Source organism: Beta vulgaris, chromosome 2 (genome assembly GCF_026745355.1).
Source record: "Beta vulgaris subsp. vulgaris cultivar EL10 chromosome 2, EL10.2, whole genome shotgun sequence".
Classification (NCBI taxonomy): Eukaryota; Viridiplantae; Streptophyta; class Magnoliopsida; order Caryophyllales; family Amaranthaceae; genus Beta; species Beta vulgaris.
The window spans coordinates 48,885,533-48,912,167 of record NC_079203.1 but is presented as its reverse complement, the minus strand read 5'-3'; the positions used below and the strand labels follow the sequence as shown (position 1 = coordinate 48,912,167).

The following is a 26,635-nucleotide window of genomic DNA, read 5'->3' as shown; positions in this document are numbered from 1 at the left end:
CAAGTTTCTTGTTGATTGATGTGGACATTTCGTCTTGTGAGTCAATTCTTGATTCAAATTTGCCACATCATGCTTTTTCTTTTGGATAATGTGGATTTGCATTAACATTTCTAGAACTTCTATTGATTGATGATTTCATTAAGTTGCTGATTATAGAAATTGGTTGTTTGAAGTTTTTGGAGTTATAATTGGGTTGTGTTTTCTCTATTAGTGACTTATTTTGATAATTATGTGTTAAAATGATGCCGATCTTGATGATTTGGTGCACATTTTTGGATGAAATTTGATTTGTGTATTGGTGATTTGGGTTGTTGAGTTGTTGGTAGTTGATTATATTGACGTTCTTATTGTTCTAGTGGTGGTGTTGGTATTATTGGTATAGTTCTAGTTTGATTGGATTGGAGGTGTATGAATTGTGCTAGTTTAATTTCTTGGAAGTGTTTGTGGTTGTGGGGATGGTTTTATTGGAGTTTAATTGAGATTCATGATTGTTGGATGATCTTAGGTGTTCTTATATTGAAGTTGAAGTGTTGATTAGGAACACTTTGGTAATAGTGTTTGGTAAATTTTCTTCCTCTTCATCATTTAAAATTCTTTCACATTGCTTCTTATATTCCTGCTTCTTTTTCTTTCTCTACTGGAGTTTTTTTCTCCCTGCCTCATTTTCTTTCTCAACCACAATATATTCTCCATTTCCTTTGCTATTTTCTTCTCATATTATTCTTTTTCGTTCTGATGATCAAATTCATTCGTTTGAATTGATATTCTAATTTTTTTTTGTGATCAATTTCTTTGTTGTTTCCATGGAGGCTTTGTTGCGATCCTTCGTAATGATCAGTTTTGGTGTATTGGTGTATTGCTCAGCTTTGGTGTGTATTTGTGCATTGGTATTTAAGTGTCGTTTGATTCAGTTGCTATATTGACAACAAAGCTGATTTTTGACAATGGAATATGTACATACTAGAACTGCATTTTCCCTGCTCTAGTTGTGCTAATGGTTTTGGTACACTTGTTGCACATATATTAGGTTGGAATATTGGTGCATGGTGATCCTTTAACAACATTCTGAGATCCTGATGAGTTCCTTCTTGTTTGTGCTAGCAAGTCCCAGCAACTTCATGAGGTATTACTGTTGCAAGATTTTTGCTTCATCTATGTACAACATCAAATAATCATCAACTTTGTCTCATTCACTACATAAGTTGACAAGGTTCAAACTGGGAATGCTTGCAACCACTTCCAGTTTGAGGGCGGACATATGTCTAATGTTGTGTTATATGGTTGCAAATTACTTTCTACTGCTTCTATGAGTAGTTTGTAGTGTTGGAGTATGAATGAAAAGGCAAGCAACAACATAAGTAAGCAAATTTAGCCATAAGAATGAGTTTTCTTTTGTTGGCTTCTCTACCGATTTGAGTTTGGTCTAGCTCCTTCAATTCAATGCTACAAAACATAATCTGATATTTGTTTGTTCTCCTTGAAATGATCAAGCATCACAAATTTATGGCTATCATACAAACCAGTTCGTTAATGTTCAAACTGGAATGTCTACAACCATTCCAATTTGAGGGGGGAGTACTTGAGTTTGTGGTATAATCAACATAAGTTTGACTTAGTTTGTTATTAAACCAGACATTACTTTGTTATATATTAGAACTAGTTGTAGTATAAATAGAAAGATACATTTTTGTAATACATAATACAACAACAAATACAAAATGTAAATCTTTACTATTCTCTCTCAAGTTCTTTCTCTTTCCTCGTAGCTTTTTTTTTTTACTATACTCAACAATGATGTTTCTTTTCTAAATCTTTGATTTATAACAATACGTGTTTTTTTTCCTCGACCAACGAACAAGTCAACTTAACAAGTTTAAGCCAAGTCGATCTTAATTATAAACATGTCACACCATTAACCACACGTAATAAACACAAGATTATCCAACAATGGACTCCTAATCTTGATTCTTGATATGAAATGAACCTTATAGCTCCTACAAGGAAGCCCCAACTGCCGGTACATCGACAATGACAAGAGACTAAGAGAGATATGTTGATGAAAATATACCCCTTTTTATGAGTTGGTCTCAGTCCACCATACAAAATTTGGTGAAAAGACAAACCCAATTTCAGAGAGCGGGGCTATTAGGCTAAGGGGGAAGCAGGCATGTGGCTAAGTGGGGGACACACCAAACTCTCAATCAATTTTATATTCCCCATCACCCTTTTTTTTTTTTTTTTTCTCTTCTCTCTCTATATTAATAATTGAGAACTACTATATGATTTCAAAAGTATATATATAAAAAAATAGTTGGGAAAATTAGGACCTTTCAATGATCTATCCAATCCTTAGCTTGGATGATACATCCCTCTCTTTTTCTTTATTATCATGTCACTATTGCTTTTAACTTTTCATGGAAGTGAACAAGGGAGATATATTGAGTTGTAAAGGCAATATACATATATTTTTTTAAGGAAGCAAAGGTTTTATTACAAAGTTTAATACATTTTTGAGAGTAATATATAATTTGAATTTTTTTTGAAGTTGGTAAGACGAAAGAATCCTATTAAACTGGTACCTCGCACAGGTATAATCAGTCAAGTTTGCAGGTCATATTTCTTAGAGGAATGAGGGATGGTAAGGGAAACCTCACTCCAAAAAATCCTTAGAGCACTCCCAATGGTGATATAATCCATCACCAAAATCATAAATTTTGGGTTGAACAAAAAAAACAAGCATCCCATTGGTGATACAAAACCTATCACCAAGTGACATATCATGTCATTGCTCACCATGTAAAAAAAACTCATCACCATGTGGCAAGCTTGAACCGTGCAAATTGAAGACAAAAATTGCATTGTCACACACAGCCAGCCAGTGGCAAGCTGTTGTGTTTAATTGGGAAATTTCGTGGAAATTTCCACGGAATTTCCCAGAAAATTCCTATTTTTTTTTAAAAAATACCAAAATTCATATTTTTTTCCCCTCTATAAAATGATACCCATATTGATATATTTCAGAACAAAAAAAAAACACTTCTCCTCCTCACCTTTCTCTCTCTAAAGATATTTATACATCATTTTTCTCTATAATTATATGTAAATTATATTGTTAATATGTAAATTATTTTTATTTTTAATATGTAATTTATATTATTAATTGAAGTAGGAAAGAGAAATAGGAGAGAGAAAGTTGAGGTGGTGTAGTGAAAAGTAGGAGAGATAAAGTAGAGTTTGATGGTTTTTTTGTTCATGAGTGGGATGGAGGTGATATATTTGATCATGAAATGATCAAAACATGAGTAAGTAGGAAAATTCGGTGATCAAACCCATCACCATTGGGAATGCTCTTAGTAGGATTTGATTCCATGACCTTGAAGTCATGACTCATGAGGCCAAAGCTTTACTACTAACCCAAACTTTGCTTGATATATATAATTTGAATTGAAATTTGTTTGTATTAGCATGCTGAATGTCGTATCATAATTTATGTATTCATATGAGTAAGGTTGTTTACTACTTAGACAAATCGACCTTATTTAGTAAAACTTAAACTCATTTGGATAAAATTTAATTTGAATCCTCAAAAATAAGTTGTAGATATAAACCGCATAACAAAAAGAAAAAACACCCGAAAATCAATAAACATTTGTTTTAGTCGTAGAAAACAAAACTTTACTAGAAAAGGAAAAAAGTTATCCGGAAAAGATTTTGGGTTAGGTAATTGACAATAACACAAGATTAGGCCACAAAAACTAACTTCAAATCTTTACATTAGAGTGTTAATAATGTTATACTAATACTAGTAATAGCTTTCCATTATCTACAAAATAGGGAAAATTGTGATCAAAATTGACAAGTACTACTCCCTAAATCCTTAGCAATTATAGAACTCAACACTATTTCATGTGAAATCTATTAGTTTTCACACATTTAGATTACTGAAAAAAAGGCATTGTTATCTTTATTTGTAAAATGTGACCCTGCAAACTGCCCCCACATACATTGGCAAGTAGTAAGACTAGTAGTACTTGCAACAAAGAAGTCACAACTCACAAACCCCAACAAAAGAAAAATAAAAACTCACAAACATTCACTGAAAAACCAAACTTCTTTACTCTTCTTCTTCATCATCTTCTTCTTCATCTTTCTCTCTCTTCTGTAATAAAACACTTTCTCTCTCCTCTGCTTGAAAATGCCAAGGCCAGGTCCAAGGCCATATGAGTGTGTTAGAAGAGCTTGGCATAGTGAAAGACACCAACCCATTAGAGGCTCTCTCATTCAAGAAATTTTCAGGTATTTCTCTCTCTAAAAACTCAATTTTTTTGCAAAAAAATAATAAATTATTTCCTCTCTTTTTTTTTACACTCCTTTTTTTTGTTGTTGTTGAAATTAGGATTGCAAATGAGATTCATAGTCCAGCAACAAAGAAGAAGAAAGAATGGCAAGAAAAACTCCCCATTGTTGTTCTTAAAGCTGAAGAAATTATGTACTCTAAAGCTAATTCTGAGGTTCACATTTTCTTTCTATTATAATTTATTTTTCATACTAGTAAATTTTACTTAATTGGGTGTTTTTGTGTTCCTCTTTTTAATTTCTGGGTTAAATATTGCAATGTGGGTTCTTTAAAGGTTGAGTATATGGATCTTAAAACTTTGTGGGATCGAGCTAATGATGCAATCAACACCATTATTCGTCGTGAAGAGGGGTCTGAAGATACAGGGGAGTTTTTGCAGCCTTGCATTGAAGGTATTTTCTCTCTCCTCTATTTCTTTTGTTCTTTGGGTGAAATGAAAGAAAGTTGAGTTCTTTATGCAAAGTTGCAAACTTTATGAACTGGGTGTTGTTCATTTTTTGACAAATTTTGTTGCTTAGGTTTTGACTCTTTGGTGATATGTAGTCTAAATGGTTAGAAGTTAGAACTATGAGATTTTGTTTTGTTAGATAACATTATTAGAACTATGAACTTATGTTTAACTAGGTTTATCTATAGAAATGTAGTAATTAATTGTGGTTATTTTTCTGTTATATGATTATGAGATTGAGAGGTAAGTAGTGTGTTAACTGTTAAGTACTTAAGTCTAGTTTCAGAATTTAGATGACTGTTATAAAAGCATATGGATGCTAGCTAGCTAGCTTAATTGGAAAAATCTTGTGGGCGTGGTATAGGAGATTTGGGGTCGAATTTCGTCTATGTCATTGCCGTTTGTGGCTAATCTATGCACCAAAAAGTATTGATTATGCCCCAATTATGCAATTTAAGTATATTTTTCATTTTCTGCAGCTGCTCTACACTTAGGCTGTTTCCCAAGAAGGGCTTCAAGGAGTCAAAGGAACAATCTTCCGAAAGGTTACTTAACCGGAAATCCGGATTTAACCAATGTTATAGAAGGAAATCCTAAGCACACTTCATCCTTTGTTCCACATTACTCGAACTTTCTAGGAAAAGAGCCACAAAATCTTGTTCTTCCCAACAGAAGTTGCTTGAACAATGAACCCTTCCTAAGTAGCCAAAATGGCTTGCCTCGTCTAGGTTCATTTCCGTCTCCATCTTATGCTGTTTATCCACTGTACTATGGAGGCTACTCTCAACCTATGGAACCACAACTAAAGCTTGGTGATCCTTCTACTTCAAAATCTATTAGCAATGCCCGGCCTGAAATTGATTTATCTCGAAACTTTTCCTTGTGTAATGAGGAAAATACAATAATGAGGAGAGACCAACCAAACATACCTATCAGTCCACCTATTAATGAATGTGATTTATCTCTTCGCTTGGGAATTTCTTCAGTGCAAGAGGATGAAAAGTCTCTTTTAAATGGTTTTCAAGAGAAAATAAAGGTTATGGGTTCAAGGAAGGAGTCTAAAGAGAGGTTTTCCTTGTATCCTGAGAACAATGCTAGCTCCGCTAATGTAAGTTTGGACATAAATTTGATGGTAAGGAAGCGAAAGGCAGTTGATCAAGATCCGCATCATTCATGGGAGCCAAAGTTCATGCCAACTTACTCTAGTGAAGGAACAAGAACTGCAGGTTAGTTAATAGCGCTATCGGCCTTCAGTAGATGGGTAGAGAATTGCAAGTATTAGGGGGAAAGTTCTTATTGTTGTGTATGTAAAATTTGTAGTTTCACTTTGCGAAATGCTTACTCATTTGGCTTGTTTGAGTTGTGCCATTTGCTAGAATGAGTTGCTGCTTGTGAATCATTTCGTTTCCGTGAAATTTGTACATAACTGTAGTCTGTTGTATCAAATGTGTTTCAGCTGCTTCATTGGCTATCATGAGTTTGTATTGTCTGCTATAATTGAATTTTCTGTTCCGTAATCCTAATTAGTAGCAATTTGAGAGAGATCAATCCATCTCATACTAGGAGAAAAACTCGGTTAAAAGCAGAACTTTGAATGCTGAAATTACAAAACATAAGGTAGTCATAAACTCAGTACAATTGTACATGGATCCAAGGTTGGATATGGTGGGTTTCAACCATTCTTATATGTTCTTCATTAAATTCAAAAGGTCGATATGATGGCCTTTTCCAATTCAATTGGATTCTCGAACTAGATACTTGTTTGGTTGACATAATAAAAGCACGGGAAGTAGAAGTTCATGAGAAGTGAAAAACTAGTTCATGAGAAGTGAAAAACTGTGGAGTTGGAGGAAATTACTTATCTAGTCCTTAAGTAGTGAAAGTTTTACTTAACATAATCAACTAAAACAAATTTCTTTACTTCCTAGAAAATAAAACTACACTAGAAAAATATTTTTTGGATTAAAACATTGGATATGATCCAAGTACCCAATATCATAGTATAAATTGATGTGAATCTGCTTGTTTTACTTTTATCTGAAAGTGAAACTGTATGTGCTTCTCTAAAAATAAAAAAAGTAAAATCGTGATTAAGGGCCTGTTCTCCCCAATTTATTTTCAGTTCTATTCAGTTCAGTTTAACTCTGGATAATACTTTTACTGTCACATATCACTATTCATTTCAGTTAAGTTCAGTTCAATTCAGTTTTGTTCAGTTCAATTGTTTTATGCCGTAGAGAATAGGCTAAGAAGCAATGACAAATAATAAGCTGAACTTTTGGATCTTATAGAAACTGATGGATATGAAAAAAAAAAGTGGTTTTAGAAAGATTTGTGAGAGTTTGATTGACTTTTCTTGTTGTTTGAGAGGAGGGGGATGGGTTTTCTTTGGCTTGTGTGTTTAGGGTGCAAAGAGATGTCTCTTTCTAAGCCTGCTTTTTTTATATTTTAATATCATTTAATTCCACCTTTTTAGGTATTAATAAATATGAGGGTGGCCCAAAGTTCTCCTTTTTATGTTTGGAATAGACTTACCAATGTTGTGTAAAGAGTTAAAAAATCCAAAGGATATGATAAAATAAAATAGTATGAAGCAAATACATGGTCAGGGAATTTTGTCTGTTATTATTAGTTATTACTCCTAAGTTGAATGGTAGATAACATCTCAAAAGTGGACAATGTAATGTCCCACCAACAACATTATTGGTCCCTGAAGGTGTCTTTCATCATTCACATTTTCTTGTGTGGGAGATTTTTATTAACTTCAGGCAAGGCAGAATATAATGTTGGTTGAAGGTTAAAATGCTTTTATAAAGTGAAACACCATCACTAAAAGGTGCATTAACTTGATAACTTTGCTTTTATTTCTTCCCTATTTGGGCTCCTTAAAGAGTGATCCTGAAAAAGAGCGCGCTCGTCTAGTAAAAGCATATAACTATTTCTATAAATCTCTAATTCAAGAGGTCTAGGCAGAAGCCAGGCTCCTCTTTGTTTAGTAGGCGGTAACAAATGATGATAATTTTTTGAAAATTATATTTTAGAGAAATCTTTTACATGAATTAATAAAGATAAATGTGATAAGGGGACGAATGAAGTATATAGTACTACTAATTTTTATTTTCTTTTACAATTTTCTTCTCAATTTTATTGACAAAACTTTTCAATCAAAAGAGAAGAACAATCACAGTTGAGTTTCTCACTAGCACAGTCATGAGGTTTTCTAATCCTAAGCTAAATTTCTAACCACTTCATTTTCTATACACAAACTATTCTATACCTGTACAAATTCATCAACACCTAGAAACAGAGGTTGAGTATCAGGAGAGGCTGTATTTGAAGTATTAGCTGTAGAAACAGCAGATGAATTAGAACTCAGATGAAAATCAATTTGCAGCCTTTTATACAACACAAACACATCCACTGTTTTTCCCTTAGCCTCTTCCTCTTTCAACTCCCTGAGTGGAATAGCTGCAAGAAACCTCTTCATGTATTCTCTACAACACTCCTTCCCTTTACAAATCACCTTATCTTCACTTTTCTCCTCGCCCTTCTCGAGCATCACTGTCGAATCATCGAACTTTAGGACATATGCCTGATTACACCCTTCATAGAGCCGTTCCCCTAGGGAGTCAATGATGTAGTTCACGTTAGCCTCCACCTTTAGTATAAAGAAATGTTCGTTCCACCTCACAATGTAGACTCGTGGCTCTAGCTCATTTACATTTGTGTTGATTTCGTTCCAAATCTCATCGAAAGATGCAGCGTCTTTTAGGTGGTCAAACTCCTCTGGGTGGAAGAACCCAAATCGAGAGTTGTTTGGGAGGACAGCTAGGGGTCGGAGTTCAGCTCTTAGAATTGTTTCGAGATCAAAGTGATGGTCCGGTTGGAAGTCTTTGTTTGACTCGTGGTTGCAAAGTTTTCTCCACTCTAAGGAGCCCTCAGTGATGAGGCGATCAAACTCAGGTCCGGTTAACATCAAGTCCGGGTTGACTTGGAGCCAGTGGGCAACTATTGCCACAATGGCTGCACATGCGCTCCCGCCTGCTGCTTGCTCGCTACGTTGGTCAAATGAGGCAAAAAACACATTGGCTTTGAGCTTTGTCCTCCCATCTCTGCTCATCAGTTCCCTTTCTTCCCAACTGCTAGGGTTACTCGATTTGTTTGCATCCTATAAAAAATTGTATACAACAGCTTAGGTTGCTTGCAAATAGTTACAGACTGCAGTATAATTTTGTAGTACAAGTTCTTCATAAAACACTAAAATGCTGTCACTTGCACCAAGACTACTACTACATCAACATGTTCTCTGCCAAATCATGTGCAATGTTTTAGGTCATGATGGGGATCTAAAATGTAGAGCTCTTCACTCTTGTAACCTAAGTAGATACTAAGTTATGGTCCCCCACAAATAACTAAGTAGCTATAGTACAATTTGTCATATAAGATGGGGAATGGATTTGTAAAAAGTTACAATTTGTCTCCAATTGTTTCGCAATTAAAGATAAATTTAAAATTTGAAATACGGGTGTAATTAGAGCATGACATAACCCTCACTTTCTCATGCATCAGGTAATCTGCACATGGGTGGAGAAACTGCAAGGGTGTAAGTTAACACCAAGGTATAGGATGTTGTCTATGAAGCTACAACTTAGTGTTAGCGTTTGACAAGGTGTGTACGTATTCAAATTAAGGTCAATAAGTTCAGATAACAAACACTAATCTACAATTTGAAGAGTTCAGGCAAAGACCAAATCCTTAGTCTTACTTCCCACCTTCTTGAGACTAGTGGCGAGAACATCATTCATAAATCGATATCCTCTATTTGAAATAAAATTATACATATTTGCTAGAATCTTTACATTATTATGTTAAAAATTTACACAAAGTAAAGGACCATTCACATCAAAGATAATAGTTAGTTGGTTTCACAAAGTTAAAGACCATTCACATCAAAGATAATGGGGTTGTGCTATAAGCCTATAACATACACCAAAATGGAAGAAGTTCCCTTTCATGATTTCAAATGTTTCAAAATCATGTAGTAATAATAATTGCATATCCCTGAAAATATGATGCCTACCTCCACACAAATGGAAGAAAACCATTCCAAAAAGAAGAAAAGATAAGAAAAAGCATTTGTGGGATCCATGGATGACCCTATCACCTAAAAAGGAGTATGAATCTCCCTAGAAACTGGATGATTTGCCAACCCTTGTGTCCTTGACAATGTTAATGCCCATTCACCAGAAAAAATATTGTAGGACCCATCTAGACATCTACATTGTTGTATGTAAATATGCAGTGATGGGTCTGATGGCCCCTCCATCTCTCTTTTTTCACCCTTGTGCACTCTGTGATTTTATGGCCCCACTAATTAATTGTTTGGAAGTCTATATTTTTGAGTTTTGACCACTCTATTTTATCTTTTAGAAGAAGACTATGGGCTTCCTATATTAAAAAAAAAAAAAAAACTATGGCTTGTTTGGTTAAAGTTAGGAAGTAGACTTGGACATGAGTCGAGCCGGACCTGTTCACGCACACGATCCGCGGGTTGGGGAAATGGCGGGTCGGGCCAGGTTTGAAATTTCTAGGTTTTGTCCACGGGCCGGGCTCGTGCCTCATGCGGGTTGGCCGTGTTTTATGTGGTTTTTTTTTTAATTTCTGACAGTTTCAGGCTAAAAAACAAAGGAAAGGAGCGTTCGACCCACGGGCCATCTAGGCGGACAACGGGACGGGCCTCGAGCGGTCTCGTGCCGGCCTGGCCCGCGTGTTGGTCCGGTCTATGCCCACCTCTATTAGGAAGTATAATTTCTCAAATTTGCATTATCCATGAAATTTTATGTCTTAGGAAGTATATTTTCTTTGTTTGGTTGAATATGAGAAATATTCCCATAGAATTTCCACTTACTTAGAGGAGTTTAGGTAAGTTATTTCCTCCATTTTGTAGAAAATAGAACTTCCTATTTCCCATGTTTTTGCCAACCAAATAACAACACATATGTTTACTTCTTAAGAATTCTAACTTCCCACACATTTGAAAGTTAATCAAATAAGCTCTATGTTTGCTAATTTTGGTGAATTGGAGAGAATGATTTGTAGAAGGCAATTTAATTTTCCATGAACTTGGTGATATGCAACTATAAACTGTTGTTATTTGTTACCAAACCTTTTTATGAGGCTTTGTTTTCAATGTTGACATTAAAGTCTTTTTTCACCAACTCTTTTTGCTACTTTTACACCACGAAGATAAAGAAGTAAAGAGCTAGAACTTACATATAGACAGCTAACAACCAAAAGCCTAGACCTATCAAAAGAGTTGATTATAATCGTATGTTTGTATGAGGTCGATTTCTCAATTAACTCCATCTTTCATTTGATTTTTGTATATTTTTCTTCTCATATTTTAAGATGAGGTTTTAAAATCCAAAATTTTCAAGTAGGCTTACACACAATTTGTAGGCTTTGACCATAAGTTTCTTAAGAACTACTCCCCCGTTTCATTTTAATCTACACACTTTGACATTTTACACTATTTACAAATTTCACTTTGACCACCATTTGTGATTTATATGCGGATGAAAATATAGTCATTATGAAATTTTGTTAGATTCATCATAACATGTATTTTATTAATATGTACTTTTTATAATTTTTACAAATACAAAACTAAAAATATATGTCCTCAAAGTTTTGCACTGACATGCGTAAGAAATGTAAGTGTGTAGATTAAAATGAAACGGAGGGAGTACTTCTTCCATATTAAAGGTACATAAAATATCAAGTGCCTACCCTCTTGGCTTTAACCCATGTCTTCCTTACTCTTTACATTCATGCTCTACCCAAATGTTGGTCTTCCCTAGAAGATGGATAGCAATACAAGTATACAACCATACTATTAGTCCCAAGGGTAGTTGGTATCTAAATTTTGGAATATCAGTGTGTAGAGCATTTTTGCCATTTCACTTAAAATAGTGTCCACGAGTTTTTCTATTTCACATTTAGATATCTAACCTTTTTTGTATTTTAAAGAGCTTATGAACTAAATCTAGGAACATCATTATCTCAACTATTCTATTTTTTGCATGTAAAATATATTTAGTATTATAGAACTAAAGATTAGAGTATATGTCAGTGTTACTCCGACACTTTCGTTTACCTCAAAAACCAATGCTTTTAGAATAAGAAAATACGTAATAATATATAATAAGATAATAATAGTTTAACAAAAGGTATGCATACCAGAGTAGACTCAACATTCTCTTCTTTCTTCATGGATTTCCTCCTCTTCCATTTCCAAAACCCACCTTTCTTGACCAAATCCAACTGTGTCTCCGAACTCAGCAACCTCTTCGACTCCGTCACTGAGTTCGACTCGCCGCTTTTGCTGCTCGATGCTACAACCACATACTCACTCTCCGAGTTCAATGTGGCTGAAGATGCACCCGGATTCTTCATACTCCACTGCTTCCCAAATAACCGAGTCTTGTTTTTCTTAGCTTTCTCTTGTACTAATGTAGCCCCTTGACTATTAGCTCTCCTTAGCAAACTCGATGAATTATTCGAGTTCTGAGTACTTCCGAATGAGTCATGAGATAACGTACGTGAATGAGAGGTTTCTTTCATTTCAATGAAGCTCACAATTAACTGCATCAATGATCAGAACGAGTCATTTTAGATTTAACGATTCAATATTTGTTTATCTATGTGCCGTTTACGTAACTACGTAGTTTACAAGTAATGAAGATATTGTTTTATACTAGTCATGCAACATTAAGTTTAGATATCTATTGTATTTTAGACAAATGACGTTGAGGTGGTGAAGTAGTGTCATCACTTTGACCACCTCGTATTCCTTAAATCTATGAATCAAACCTCATTTTCTTGAAATGTAGGGATTAAACCTTATGAAACCGAGGAGTTCCCCTAATTTTGGAATCACACCTCTTCAAAAATCATAATTTGTTAATTTATACCAAGACTATTTGTCTATTTTACAATGTAGAAGTAATGATGATAAGTCAATATTGTAATTTGTTTTTGACAGAAAGTCAATATTGTAATTTGTTTTTGACAGAAAGTCAATATTGTAATTAAATGCATACCAATACTACTTTTCCATGAAATTCCTCATATTTATGTAACCTTTGACAATATTACATAAAAGTTCACTATGATATGCACAAAATGATGTATATCCTTGTGACAAATTAGGACAAACTCAACACTATACGATCATTTAAAGAGCTTTAATTGATGAAGAGTCACGAAAATAGAAAAAAAAGAAAAGAAAGGGAAGGTACTATAAATACAATAGTTTTACTTTATTTATTTTTTATTAGGTCAGATAATTGGTGCGAATACCAATTCCTGCTAGGCTACTAGCCTGTAGGATACACCAGCTCAGAAGCTGGATACAAGGCTAAACAACCCAAAAGTAAATGCCCCAACATATTGTTGAGATGAGAATTCGAACCTGGACAATGCCCTAAAAATTAAAGTGGTACTCCACTGATCCACCACCTATCCATCCAATAGTTGTACTTTATGTTTGCCTTTTGTCTTCATAAAGAGTCGTCTAAAATTTAGGTTTTTTTAAGACACGGGTTATATATGGTGGATTTCCCGTTTGACTAGTTAGCCTAAAGTAGCTCATTACTTAATAGAATTGATAAGTATACACACTGTAAGAATAGGTTGACTGGTAATCATATGATAATGCAAGCATATTCGTATAATGATAAATTATAACCAAAGTTTGACAAGAAAGTTAAATACACCTTTGCTTAAGGAAGAAGATAATATTGGTTACATCTTACATGCAATTTGTCAATTGAGGTTGGCATTCGGCAATAGAAATCATTTAGACAACCAAGTGTCTGAGAGCACATGAAATTATTCTAAATCTACAATTTTGGTATACTATAGAGAATCTTAGATGACCTTTTCCTTCTTTCTTTATTAAGTTGATTTGGTTTAATTCCTTTTTCATAAAGGTCTTCTCTAGTATTATACAAAAAGAACTTTTGGCACAAATGACCTACATTTTGGGATGGAAGTTGGAACATGTTATATATACCTCTATATTGCATATAGAAACTTAAAAGTGAAAATATATAACAATAACAAGCATAAATAAGAGTGATTGCTGCTAAATTATGGGCGTATTCAGTACAAGCTTTTTAAGTAGTTTTTAGTGTCTTGCCTTGATCAAAACACTAATTAGAAAAAGGTGTTCGGCAAGGTAATGGTGTAATTAGCTTTTAGTGGTACAAGTAGTATTTTAGTAGTGTTTGTCAAAAGCTACAATTTGTAGCTTTTGGGATAGATTTCAGTGGTGTATAAATTATATGTTAAAGTTTTATTTGAGTATTTAACTAGTTATTTTTAAACAGCTACTTTGACAGCTTCTTTTACCGAACATTAATATTTTATATCGTTACTTGGACAGCTAACATCTAACAGCTACACACCAACCACTAACAGCTACCAGCACAACTAACAGTTACTCTCACAGCTAAAAGTTACCACCACAACTACCGTTGCCGAACACGCCCTATATCATAAATTTTTAAATTAATACCTTTTGAAACTTTTGTTCAATACTTACTATTTCTCCTTAGGATAACATATAGAAACGGTATTCCTAAACTCTGTCAACATAATACACTTTTTTTTTTGTCTTTTTATGTGTAAAGGGAGTTATAAGATCATTTGACGTAGACAAAATATTATCTAATGATTCATTTCAATACATTCAAGCAAACAAACATATTGAAGCCATGGGTATATATATACATGTTATGTACATCAAGATGATATGACATGCAATGAACTTAACTTCAATTTAAAAACCTAAGAAAAAATGATAACGTTACTTACTTGAAGTGTAGATTCCATGATAACTCCATCCAACTCTAAAGTCATGGGTATTTTTTGCTCAAGTTGTTCCTCCATTTTCGAAGCTAATTCTCCTAAATTTAATTTAGCCTTCCCTATTACTTGCATTTTACCGCTTGTTGATGATGATGTTGATGATGACTGTTCTTCACTCTTCCCCTGTAATTATAACAACAATACCATATAATTAATCATCCATAATTAGGCTAAATTGTCACAAAATTCATATATGGGTTGTAACTTATTTAACAACATAAATCATAAGTGTACTAAACACAGTTTTTTTTTTTTTTTTTTGATCCAAGTGTACTAAACACAGTAAATATTCCTTAAATCCAGGAAAATCTCTTATCGTTTACGAAAATCTTGGTTGTTGACTTTCCAACTAAATAAGAGGGTAAAAGAATATGAGAAAATCCACAAAGATGACTCCAAAACTTAAGTACTTAACAAAATCGTTGTTAAAAAATGGTCAATTTATTAAATTTAGGAATATACCTTAAACCCACAAACTATAATCAACTGATTTCCAAATTTATGTTCCATAAAAAAACAAAAACCCATGTCTTTAAAACAATTAATTCCAGAAAATTCCTTAATAAAACAGTGATTTAATAGAAAGAATATGAATAATTTCAAAATTGACCTTAAATTAAATATAGAAACACCTAAAATCTCCAATTTTGTAATTTGTAATGTAAGTGTAAATTCCTTAATTATGATCAATAACAAAAACAGAGGAAAACAGAGATTAGGTAAATTAAAACTCACATAAAGTATGTGGAATGTAACAATCCAAGGAGAAAATAAAGTGGGATCTTTAGAACTGATTGAAAAGTTGCAAATATGATCAAACTCATTGTTCCATTCAATGGGTTCTTCCAATTTCAGCAACTCAATTTCCTTGGAAAAAAAGCTTTGAACTTGATGAGATTTCTTGTACAATGATGAAATTCCAGATTTCACAGGTCCTTCCCATTTCACTTCAATTGCCATTTTTACTCCTTTTTTCTCTGTAATTTGCAATTCTTCAAGCTTTAATCCTTTCACTTTTACTTGGAATTTTTTTGGTGAACTTTTTACAGACCAAATTGCCATTTTTCAATTCAAATTTTGGGAAGAAACAGACAAATACCCTGTTTTTTTTTTTGTAAGAATTGAAGTAATAATAATATACAAGATTGAATTTTTTTGGGTTTTTGGAAGTAGAAAAAAAAATGGGGATTTGAGAAATGGTGAATTAGTGAATTGGGTTTTGGAAGATTGATGGAAGAAGGGAGGAAGAAAGGTTCCTGATCTAAGGGTTGGGTTTTAGTCAGCAAACTATTTATTATTTTTCTGATGGGGTTGGGCAGTTTGGAAGAGAAGTTGTTTATTTGTTATATCCCGCGTAACGAAAACAACTAGTGAGAGCAAAGTTTTTGAATTTGGTCTTTCCATCCATCATATTCATAAACATTTTTTTTTGTGCCCCTTTTCCCTTTCTCTTTCCTTATCCTTAGTGTAAGTGTTATAAATATGATCCCGTTCTTTTAGACTGAATTGAAAATAAGTTCAAAAGAACATGGTTTATATATAAGGTAGACTAAATTGATTATGTTTGTTTTATAACGATATGTTCTAATAGAAGTTTGATCTAACATTTTAATGCATATTTAGGGTGCGTTCTCTTCACCTTAATAAATTAAGTTTCAGGTCCATTAAGTTCAGATAAGTTTCAATCAGGTCCAATTAGGGCAATAAGTTCCAATAAGTTACAATCAGGTGCAATAAGTTACAATCAGGTCTAATAAGACCCAATAAGTTCCTCTTGCTAAAAGTTAATAAGGTATAATAAGTTTCAATCAGGTCTAATACGTTTCAACCAGATCCAATAAGTTCCAATAAGGTTCAATCAGGACCAAAATGTTGAATCAAGTCCAATCAGGTCTAATAAGTTCAGTTCGGGTCCAATGAGTTCAGTTCATATAAGTTCACGTCCAATAAGGTGAAAAGAGCGCACCCTTAAACTCCTATTCTACTAATAGCTTTATTTTCGATGTTAAATCCTTGTAACGATATGTTCTAATCGAAGCTCTCGATGACAAAGTATATTTTTCTATCTACAAGTATTATTTCGGATGTACAATTATGAGAGCCTTATATTTGAGTCTTTCACCTTGTGCAAAAAATAGTTAGTATGTGAAGCATTTAAGGTTATCTGGAGGTTAATTCTTGCAATATAAACTATATGATATGACAATTAAATCTAAAATGCAAGGAGGAGAACAAAACTTGGTCGACCTTTGGTAAAATTATTGGAACTCTCCATATAAAATTCATTAAATCAACTATGAAGGTTAATGGTTGTTCATGTCCAAGAACTCCTTAGTTAAAGTTGATCAAGCACTAGTTAACTTTATTTATGTTGCAAGTATAAGATAAATCAATAAGTTTGGAATTTGGATTGCTTTTAACAACAAGCTCAAATACGGGTAAGCAAATCACCAACTCAAGTCATCTAAATTTCATCAAATTATACTTGTTCAAGTCTGATCATTTTCTAACTTCCGACATATGGTGCATCTAGAGTTTGATGCATCAGAGACAATTTTCTTGCTCTTTAATTAGAATGAAATTGCAATAAATAGATCCAACTAAATAGATAGATAATATAATAACTTTTGAAAAAAGTCGATGTTACGAGGGAAAAAAAATGAATAAATTAATCAGAACTGATAGATTTTATGACATGAAGTTGAGCCGTTTCAATTTTCTTTACACAACAAAATTACCACACGAAAAGAAAAGGTTCTTTAAATTGTGGCTATCATAAGTTCATAACTTTGTGTTTAAGATAATGTGGCTAGCTTAACTTAATTGGTCATTTCTATGAGCTTAGCATTGCTAAATTAGTCTAATTGCCCTTTTGTCCTTCCTAAAATTGCTTTTCACCTTAACAAAATATGTGGCGGATAATTTTCGCACGTACGATCAAGAATTAGGATTAAGACATTAGTCATATTATATAATATATGTCATTTCATGGAAACTAATCTCTAAAATTAATGAATTATGAATCAATAAAACATGGCATTTAAGGGTATTGTTTTATCACTATTCCAATAAAAATAATTAGGGAGAAAAAGATGATGACGTGGGAGTAAAATGACAACTAAGACGGCTACTACCAATAAAGGCACGTGGACTACGCGTAAGCAAAAGCAACAAGAAAAAGGAATAGGTCTTATTAGTGGTATTACTCTTCCGTACCAATCATCTTCTTCCTTAAAAAAAAAAAAAAGGAAATTTTTTGACACGTCATATAGGTGATCTAGAATCTCACTTGGGTACGTTCTCGGCCGTTTCTATTTAGTTCAATTCAGTTCAATTTAATTCAATTCAATCAGTAGTAATAAGTTAGTTTAGTTCAGTTCATTTCTTAATTTATTTCTCTGACAATTTATTATTATCAAGACACTTAGTTTTAAAATACTCTTGACATTTATCAAGGCACGTAATTTTAGATGATAAGTTGTTGTTTGGATATCAATTGTTATTTTGTTGAAAGTGTATGTGATGCTTAGCTAAATGGTTTGCAGCCCAGCTTTAGAACGCCCGGCCCGGCGTACAGAGTTGAGTTCGTTAATAGTTAGTAAAAGTAGTACTTCCTCCGTTCTATAATAAGTGAAACACTTCTCTTTTTTATGTGAGAGCTTTTTTAGAGAAATGTTTCACTTATTATGGAACGGAGGAAGTATTATTTTATTTTAATGGGAGATAATATGGGTCATGGTTAGAGATAAAGGTGGCCATGGGCCGGGCTGGCCCGTGGGCTGCCCGAGCCCGGCCCGTTTTCGGCCCGGCCCGGCCCGAGCCCGCTATGGGCCCGGCCCGGCCCGCTAGCCGTAACATGGGCCGTGGGCCTTGCACGTTGGGGGATTTTAGATTTCGGCCCGGGCCCGGCACGAGCCCGTGGGCCTTGCAAATATTTTTTTTTCAAAAACTGTGATTTTTGGACCAAGCCCGCGGTGAGCACGAGCCCGGCCCGCCAGGCCCGTGGGCCGGGCCGGGCCATGGACAAGTTTCCCATAATTTCAGCCCGGCCCGGCACGGCACGAGTTTCATGGGCCACGGGCCTGGCCCGGCCCGTATTCCACTTCAGCCCGCGGGCCTGGCCCGTGGTCAGGCCCAGCACGGCCCATGGCCAGCTCTAGTTAGAGACTTAAAGTTGGTAGGAAATAAGAGTGGTATAATTTTATTTGGAGGAGAGAAAGTGTGCGCGCCAATATTTAAAAGGTAGAATTATTAAAATAATAGTGGGTCATAATATCTCAAATAGAAGAATAACTAGTATTATGGGAAAGATAAAAAAGTGTAAAGAGTATTATAGGACGGAGAGATTATTACTATTTAATAACTTATTATTATTATTTAATAATATTTAATAACTTATTTATTATTTTATTTAATAACTTATATATTATTTTATTTGATAACTTATTATTATTAATAACCTATTATTATGAATTTATTAATACTCCCTCCGTTTCCTAAAGATCTTCCAACTTACTGTTCCTACAGATACCAAGGAAAATCAAGTTGTGTGGGGCATGGTGTGAGTAAAGTAGGAGAGAAAGGGTTTAAGATAAATAAACAAATAAAAGGGGTTAAAGTAGGAGAGAGAAAGGAGTAAAATTGAATTAATAATGTAATGGTGGACCATATGATAGTGACATGAGAGGGTAAATAGGGAAATTTGTTTTGCCAAATAAGGAATAAAGCAAAAGAGGGAAGATCTTTTGGAAACACCCTTAAACGGAAAGAGGGAAGATCTTTAGGAAACGGAGGGAGTACTTAATTATATTATTATTAGTATAATTATTATTAAACACTAACATATTATATTATATTATATTATATTATATTATATTATATTATATTATATTATATTATATTATATTATATTATATTATATTATATTATATTATATTATATTATATTATTTATATTATATATATTATATATATTATATTATATTATATTATATATATTATATTATATTATATTATATTATATTATATTATATTATTATATTATATTATATTATATTATATTATATTATATTATATTATATTATATTATATTATATTATATGAATCGTGTTATTACTATTACTTATTTATATTTATTAATTAACGATAGCTAAATTTTTATCATTAGTATTAGTATTAGTTATAGTTCAGTTCAGTCCAATTGCAATCTATTCAGTTCGGTTCGTTTGCAATTAATTAAGTTGAGTTGTTTTATGCCGTATAGAACATGTCCTTGGTGGTGATTCTTGGTAAATAACATACTGCTTTCATTTTTGCCACGTAATAAATGATTGGTGCCTTTCACGTAAAGTTGCCTCACACTGGGTACGTAATGCATTACCTCACGTTTTCTATTTTTTCGTGGACAATGTCTAATGTTTTACAATTTTTTTATTAGTTCTTCCGTTATGAATAAAAAGTAGGGCCTTGACACGGGTATTTAACAAAGAAGAGAGATTGACGGAAAGAAAAACAGAGTCTCATATGGTGAGAAGAGAGAAATAAATATCAAATAAAGTGACATTTCATTTATTTTAAAACGACTTAAAATAATAATAATTCTTACATCTATTTTTAAATGAAGTAAGTATTTTTTTTTTAATGGCCAACTAGATTTTTAATCTTGAAACAAACAGAAGTGCCCAAAACTAGAGGCTAAACTAAACCACGGCCCAAATTTCATAGATTTTCAGCACAGCATGAATTAGGCCGTTCTAAAACTATGGACCCAATTACATACTTGAATCATGTACTAAAATTGATAACTTAAATCTACAAATTCCAACATTTGCAAGTCTACGTTGTGAGGTTATGATGTAGTGGTTTAGTGTTGCAACATGCATTAGCTGATTTGTGGGGTGATTTGATCCATTTCAGTTTCTTTTTATTTGGTTGCATATGTCAGAATTTAGTCGGTTGTGTGATCATTTTTCTATCAATTTGTATAGAAGTATAAGATATAGGAAACTTTTAAAATCTATTTTAGAACAAATAGTTGGAATATATTTTAAGAATGAACAAACAACAGGAAAAAGATCGTCCATAATCCATTCTAAATTTAATGCTCCGTTTGGTAGAGCGTAAAACATTTTCAGTGTAAAAATGATTTCCATAGAAAACAATATACGATGGAAAATACAATTCCAAAATTAGTTTTCCGTTGTTTGGTTTCATGTAAGAAAAATGATGAAAGGAAAGGAAAATGAAACGAAAAGTAAGGATGTAAAGAGGGGAGTGTACAAGAGAGCTAAGGAAAATAATTTTCCCTTCATTTTGAAAGGAAAATGGTTTCATATCATTGGGAGAGTAATTTTACCCCAAGGGAAAATGTTTTTACACTATTTTGTCAACCAAACAATGTAAAATTGAAAATAGAGGAAAACAATTTTCCGGGAAAACGTTTTACGCCCTACCAAACGGAGCCTAAATTAAACATGCTCATATGATACATACTCCTTCCATTTTTCATTCATCTACCCACTTTTCGTACATCTATTTTCTTAAATTCAAATTCAACCCAATTCTATTTATATTTTGGCGAAAAATATATTTCGTGTGTTCTAAAGTAAGTGCAACACTTACTATTTTTGCAAGTGAGTTGCAAAATAAATGCGGCACTGCTTTACTTGACATTTTTTCTCAACCTAATGGGTACCTCTTTTTAGTTTTTGTGCCTCTTCAAAAGTACAAATTTTTATTCATCTTTAGATTAATACACACTCTCTATCTCTCCATCCCCACCCTCCTATTCCATGCTCTATATTATCTCTCTCTCTTATAATACAATGAACTTACATTCACTTCCCTCTTAAGTGGTCTCTCTGTTGAGATATTCAAGTTTATCTCACAGAAAAGAAAGAAACATTTAGGAGCAGAAATGTGTTTTTTATTCATCTCAGAGAAGATTACAGCACTAGAGAAACTATATATACAAGAGAGAAAGTTTAGAGTGTAGGAGAAGCTAATTGTAACAAACTAAAACTAACTCTAACAACTTTATGACAGCTCATCATTGAGTAATAACAGAAAGTGAAAAGCTATAACAGACACCAGAGAGATAACAGAAGCTCCCTGAGCTACAGCCCCCTCTCAAGCTGGACTTGGAGAAGAGGAAGAAACAAGGCCAAGCTTGAAGGATAATAATTTATGATGAGAAGCACCAAGAGACTTGGTTAAAAGATCAGCTAGCTGCATATGAGAACTAACATGGTGTGTAGCAATGAAACCAGAGTCAACATTCTCCCTGATATAATGAACATCAATATGAAGATGTTTTGTCCTCTCATGTAAGCAAGGGTTAGCTGCAATATGCTGAGCTGCTTGTTATCACAAACAAAGGAACTGGAGTAGGAATAACAATTTTAAGATCAGACAGCAAATTGGAAACCCAAGTGAGTTCACTGGTAGTGTGGCTCATACTTCTATATTCAGCCTCTGTAGAACTCTTAGAAACAACTTTCTGTTTCTTGGTTTTCCAAGAAATAAGTGAAGTACCAAGGAACACACAGTAGCCAGTTAATGATCTAGCAGAATCAATGCAATTACCCAGTCTGCATCACAGTAGGCATGAACTTGTAGTGTAGTATCAGCAGAATAAAACAAACCATGATGTAAGGTGCCCTTGAGGTATCTAAGAACATGTTGAGCAGCAAGAAAGTGGGAAACTCTAGGAGCACATAAGAACTGACTAAGTTGCTGAACAGCAAAAGAAATGTCAGGTCTTGTCATGTTCAAATATAAAAGCTTGCCAATGATCCTTCTATAGCATTCAGGATCTGTCATAAGAGCACCATCATGTTTGCTAAGCTTGAGTCCTGGAGGAAAAGGACAATCTGCAATCTTGCAATCAGTCATGGAAGTATTGTGAAGAAGATCTAAGATATACTTCCTTTGATTGAGGAGAATACCAGAAGAATCTCGAGTTACTTCTATCCCCAAGAAGTACTTTAAAGGGCCTAAGTCTTTAATAGTGAATTCAGCATGAAGTTGTGATTTCAAAGTTTGGATAGAAGCAAGATGTGTTCCAGCAACTAGAAGATCATCAACATAGGCTACAACAATTGTGTAACTATCACCAGAATGCAAAGTGAACATTGAATAATCATACTTGGATTGCTGAAAACCAAGTTTGAGAAGAAACTTAGTTAACTCCAAGTTCCACTGCCTAGATGCCTGTCTTAAACCATACAAAGACCTCTGTAACTTGCATACCTGACCTGGTTTAACTTTCTTGTAACCCAAAGGAGGTGTCATGTACAAATCTTCTTCAATAAACCCATGTAGGAAAGCATTATTAATGTCTAATTGATGCAATTCCATGTTACATGCAGCAGCAACAACAAGAATAGTCCTAACAGTTGTGAATTTAGCAACTGGACTAAATGTGTGTTTAAAATCTTTACCCTTGATTTGCCTATCTCCCCTGGCAACCAGCCTACCTTTGCACCTTTCAACAGAACCATCAGGATTAAATTTTGTTTTAAAAACCCACTTACAGCCAATGGGTTTGACATGAGGAGGTAGATCAACAATTGTCCATGTACCATTCTTCTCAAGTGCCTCAATCTCCTTATCCATAGCATCTACCCATCTAGGATCATTTTTAGCTTGAGCATAAGAAGAAGGCTCAATATGAGAGAGAACATTAGCTAAGCTAGCAAGATGAGAATGAGGTAAATGAGATAATTCAGGGCAAGAGTAAGCATTGAAGGAAGAAGAAAGAGAATTAGTAGAAGGAACAATAGAGGTAGGAACAACAAAGTCTTTAAACTTAGTAGAAGGAATATGAGGTCTAGTAGACCTTCTTATGATTGGAGAAACAGTAGGAGGATGAGTAGAAATAGAAGGAGGAGAAGAAATAACAGAAGTAGATTCTGTAGAAGTAACAGGCCTAGAATTAGAAATAGGTGAAATTGAAGGCAGTGAAGGAGAAACAGAAGTGACAGGTAAAGAAGATGAAGGTGTGGAAAAGAAAGTAGGGATATCATCATCATGAATAGAAGGACTAACCAACTTAGGAGGAGATGAGGTTGAAGAAACATCAAGAGAAGAAGAAACTTCTTTATAAGGAAAAATATGTTCTTGAAAAAGAACATCTCTACTGACAAACAATTTGTGAGTTTCAAGATCAAAAAGTTTATAACCTTTTTGACCATAGGGATAGCCTAGGAAAACACACTTTCTTGCCCTAGGTGCAAATTTATCAGAGGATTTGTAGGAAGCATAACACAAACATCCAAGGACTCTCAAATGATCATAAGAGGGAACATGTTGCATTAAACACTCATATGGTGTGTTCCACTGTAAAACAGAAGAAGGCATCAAGTTGATCAAGTATGTAGAAGCTAATAGGCATTCTCCCCAAAACTTATTAGGAAGAGCAGCATGAAACTTGATGGCCCTGGCTGTTTCAAGCAAATGCCTATGCTTCCTTTCCACTCTACCTTCTGCTGAGGCTTGCCAGGTAAACTTCTTTGATGCAATATACCTTTGCTAGCAAACAAGTTAGTGCAAACTTCTTGAAAAATTTCAGTACCATTATCACTTCTAATGATCTTAATAGAAGTGTTAAACTGATTTTCAACATAAGCTAGGAATTCAGTCATTAATTTAGGGACTTGAGTTTTGGTAGAAACCAAATGAGTCCAAGTAGTTCTTGAAAAATCATCAAGAATAGTAAGGAAATAATTAGCTCCTGATAAAGAAGAATGTCTGTAAGGACCCCAAAGATCCACATGGACTAATTGAAAAAGAGCACCAGCATGAGAAATAGAAATAGGAAAGGAAGAATTATGAGATTTGGCAAAAATACAAGGTTCACAAGAGAAATCTGCTGTATTATTATGTTTATGTGGTATAGACAACTTTGACATCTTCTGAACAGACAAATGACCTAACCTAGCATGTAAAATACTAAGTGTAGGAAGAGTAGTGCTAACATGATTGCTAGTATGTGAAAAAGAAGATGTATTAACAGCAGAATTCAAAGAAGAAGCAGAACTGAACTTGTATAAGCCAGCCTGTTGATATCCACTAGCCTGAATTTCTTTAGTGGTAGGGTCGTGTAAATGATATGAAGAAGCAGTGAATAAAGCAATTAAATGATTTTGAGACAAAAGTTTACTGACAGATAAGAGGTTATGAGTAAAATCTGGGATTAAAAGAACATGTTGAAGAATGATCTTGTCTGTAAGATTAACAGTACCAGATATAGTAACAAATTTGGTGGAACCATCAGGTAATCCAACTTTAACAGGAGTAGGTAAAATGCTATAAGAAGCAAATAAAGCTATATCCCAGATCATATGATCTGTAGCACCAGTGTCAACTATCCAAGCCATTTTATCAGTAAAAAGAGATACTGAATTAACTGTGGAAGCAGTAAGAATACCTGCAAAATTCACAGATGAATGAAGGTCTGAAGCTGGACCATGAGTTTGAACCATTTTCATCATCTCTTTATAAACAGCTTGGACTAAGGCAGAATCAACTTGAGATGGTGAAGTGGAAGGATGAGTAGGAAGGTCTAGTGGTGTATCACTAAACAAATTCCCTCCAGCAGTATCACTAACATGAGCAGCCATCTTAGGAGCAGAACCAGAAGCAGTAGACTTATTCTTCATGTTGAGAAACCACTCAGGATATACTCCAGTCAATTTGAAGCACTGGTCCATAGTGTGACCATTTTTCTTGCAATAGTCACATTTTCTAAGGTTTTTATCATATTTAAACCTTTTACCATCTCTTTTGTCAGTGGAAGGATGAACATGAGAGGTGTTGTTTTGAAAGGATGGTTGTTTCATGGAAACAAAAGCACTGGTTTGAAGTGAAGAATCTTGCTGAATAGTGAGTCTATTCTGCCTTTCAACTTGGAGTAACATATAATATGCACGATTAACATTTGGCAAAGGATCCATACTGAGTATATTATTAGTGACTGTGTCATAACCCCTATCTAAACCAACAAGAAGTTGTATTAACTTCTGTTTTTGATCAGCACTAAGAACCTTTTTCAGAATACCACAAGAACATTTATCTAAAGCTCCACAATCACAATCAGGAAATCCATCTAACAATTGTATTTCATCCCAAACTCTTTTCAATTTTGAATAATATTGCACAATAGAATCAGATCCTTGTTGAATTGAAGAAAGTTGTTTATGTAATTCAAAGAGTTGAGGTGCATTAGATTGGCCATACCTCTCAACAATTTCTTCATATAATTGTTGTGCAGATTGCTGTAATATGAATCCTTCAGCTATGATTTTGTCCATTGAATTCAATAACCATGATTGAATCATGTAATCATTCCTCAACCACTTCTGTAATTCTACTGAATCTGATGGAGGTCTGACAGTCTTACCATCAATGAATGTCAGTTTATTTTTAGCACCTAATGCTAATCTAATACCTCGATTCCATGTAAGGAAATTATCACCATTGAGTTTATGAGCTCCAAGATTCTGATCAGGTTGATCTCCTGATCCTAAAAAATATTTATCAGTATAACCTACAAGGCTATTCTGAGGCTGTGAAACTGAGTTTTGTGAAGTTTCTGTCATTTTCAAAGAATTGAAGATCAAAAAGGGATTCAGAAGAGTTTTAAGAACAGATTGAACTGTTGTATTTGCGGAATTTAGGATGAAATCAGACGAAAAATTTCAAGAACAATCAACTTTAGATTGTTGATTTGAATCGAATTTGGACAAAAAATGTAAGAAAATCAACTTAAATCGTTGATTTAGATCAAAAGAAACAGAAAAATTCTGGAATTTGTCTTGATTTCAGATTAACAATGATTGCAATCAATCATCAAAGATCAAAAAATGATCAGATATAAGCCTGAAGCTCTGATACCAT

The 26,635-nt window shown here is 33.8% G+C and overlaps 2 protein-coding genes across 2 annotated transcripts; one reads left to right on the top strand and one right to left on the bottom strand.

The window, feature by feature from the left end:
- The first annotated feature begins 3,981 nt into the window (after positions 1-3,981).
- On the top strand, positions 3,982-6,276 carry LOC104908692 (hypothetical protein). The gene is made up of 4 exons (XM_010697839.4): positions 3,982-4,296; positions 4,397-4,511; positions 4,632-4,749; positions 5,285-6,276. The coding sequence occupies exons 1-4, from the start codon at positions 4,196-4,198 to the stop codon at positions 6,034-6,036; spliced, it is 1,086 nt and encodes a 361-aa protein (XP_010696141.1). The 5' UTR covers positions 3,982-4,195; the 3' UTR covers positions 6,037-6,276.
- Positions 6,277-7,902: 1,626 nt separating this feature from the next.
- On the bottom strand, positions 7,903-16,110 carry LOC104908703 (uncharacterized). Its single transcript, XM_010697851.4, has 4 exons — positions 15,474-16,110; positions 14,685-14,861; positions 12,045-12,449; positions 7,903-8,973 (listed from the first exon to the last, which is right to left on the bottom strand). The coding sequence occupies exons 1-4, from the start codon at positions 15,798-15,800 to the stop codon at positions 8,077-8,079; spliced, it is 1,806 nt and encodes a 601-aa protein (XP_010696153.1). The 5' UTR covers positions 15,801-16,110; the 3' UTR covers positions 7,903-8,076.
- Positions 16,111-26,635: the final 10,525 nt, after the last annotated feature.

Excerpts from the sequence above, each read along its gene's own strand:
- LOC104908692 (XM_010697839.4), top strand. The coding sequence starts at position 4,196 with ATGCCAAGGCCAGGTCCAAGGCCATATGAGTGTGTTAGAAGAGCTTGG. Across the intron at positions 4,297-4,396 it reads CTCATTCAAGAAATTTTCAG|GATTGCAAATGAGATTCATA; the intron begins GTATTTCTCTCT and ends TGTTGAAATTAG. Across the intron at positions 4,512-4,631 it reads ACTCTAAAGCTAATTCTGAG|GTTGAGTATATGGATCTTAA; the intron begins GTTCACATTTTC and ends GGTTCTTTAAAG.
- LOC104908703 (XM_010697851.4), bottom strand. The coding sequence starts at position 15,800 with ATGGCAATTTGGTCTGTAAAAAGTTCACCAAAAAAATTCCAAGTAAAA. Across the intron at positions 14,862-15,473 it reads TTACATTCCACATACTTTAT|GGGAAGAGTGAAGAACAGTC; the intron begins GTGAGTTTTAAT and ends TTATAATTACAG. Across the intron at positions 8,974-12,044 it reads AGAATGTTGAGTCTACTCTG|GATGCAAACAAATCGAGTAA; the intron begins GTATGCATACCT and ends AATTTTTTATAG.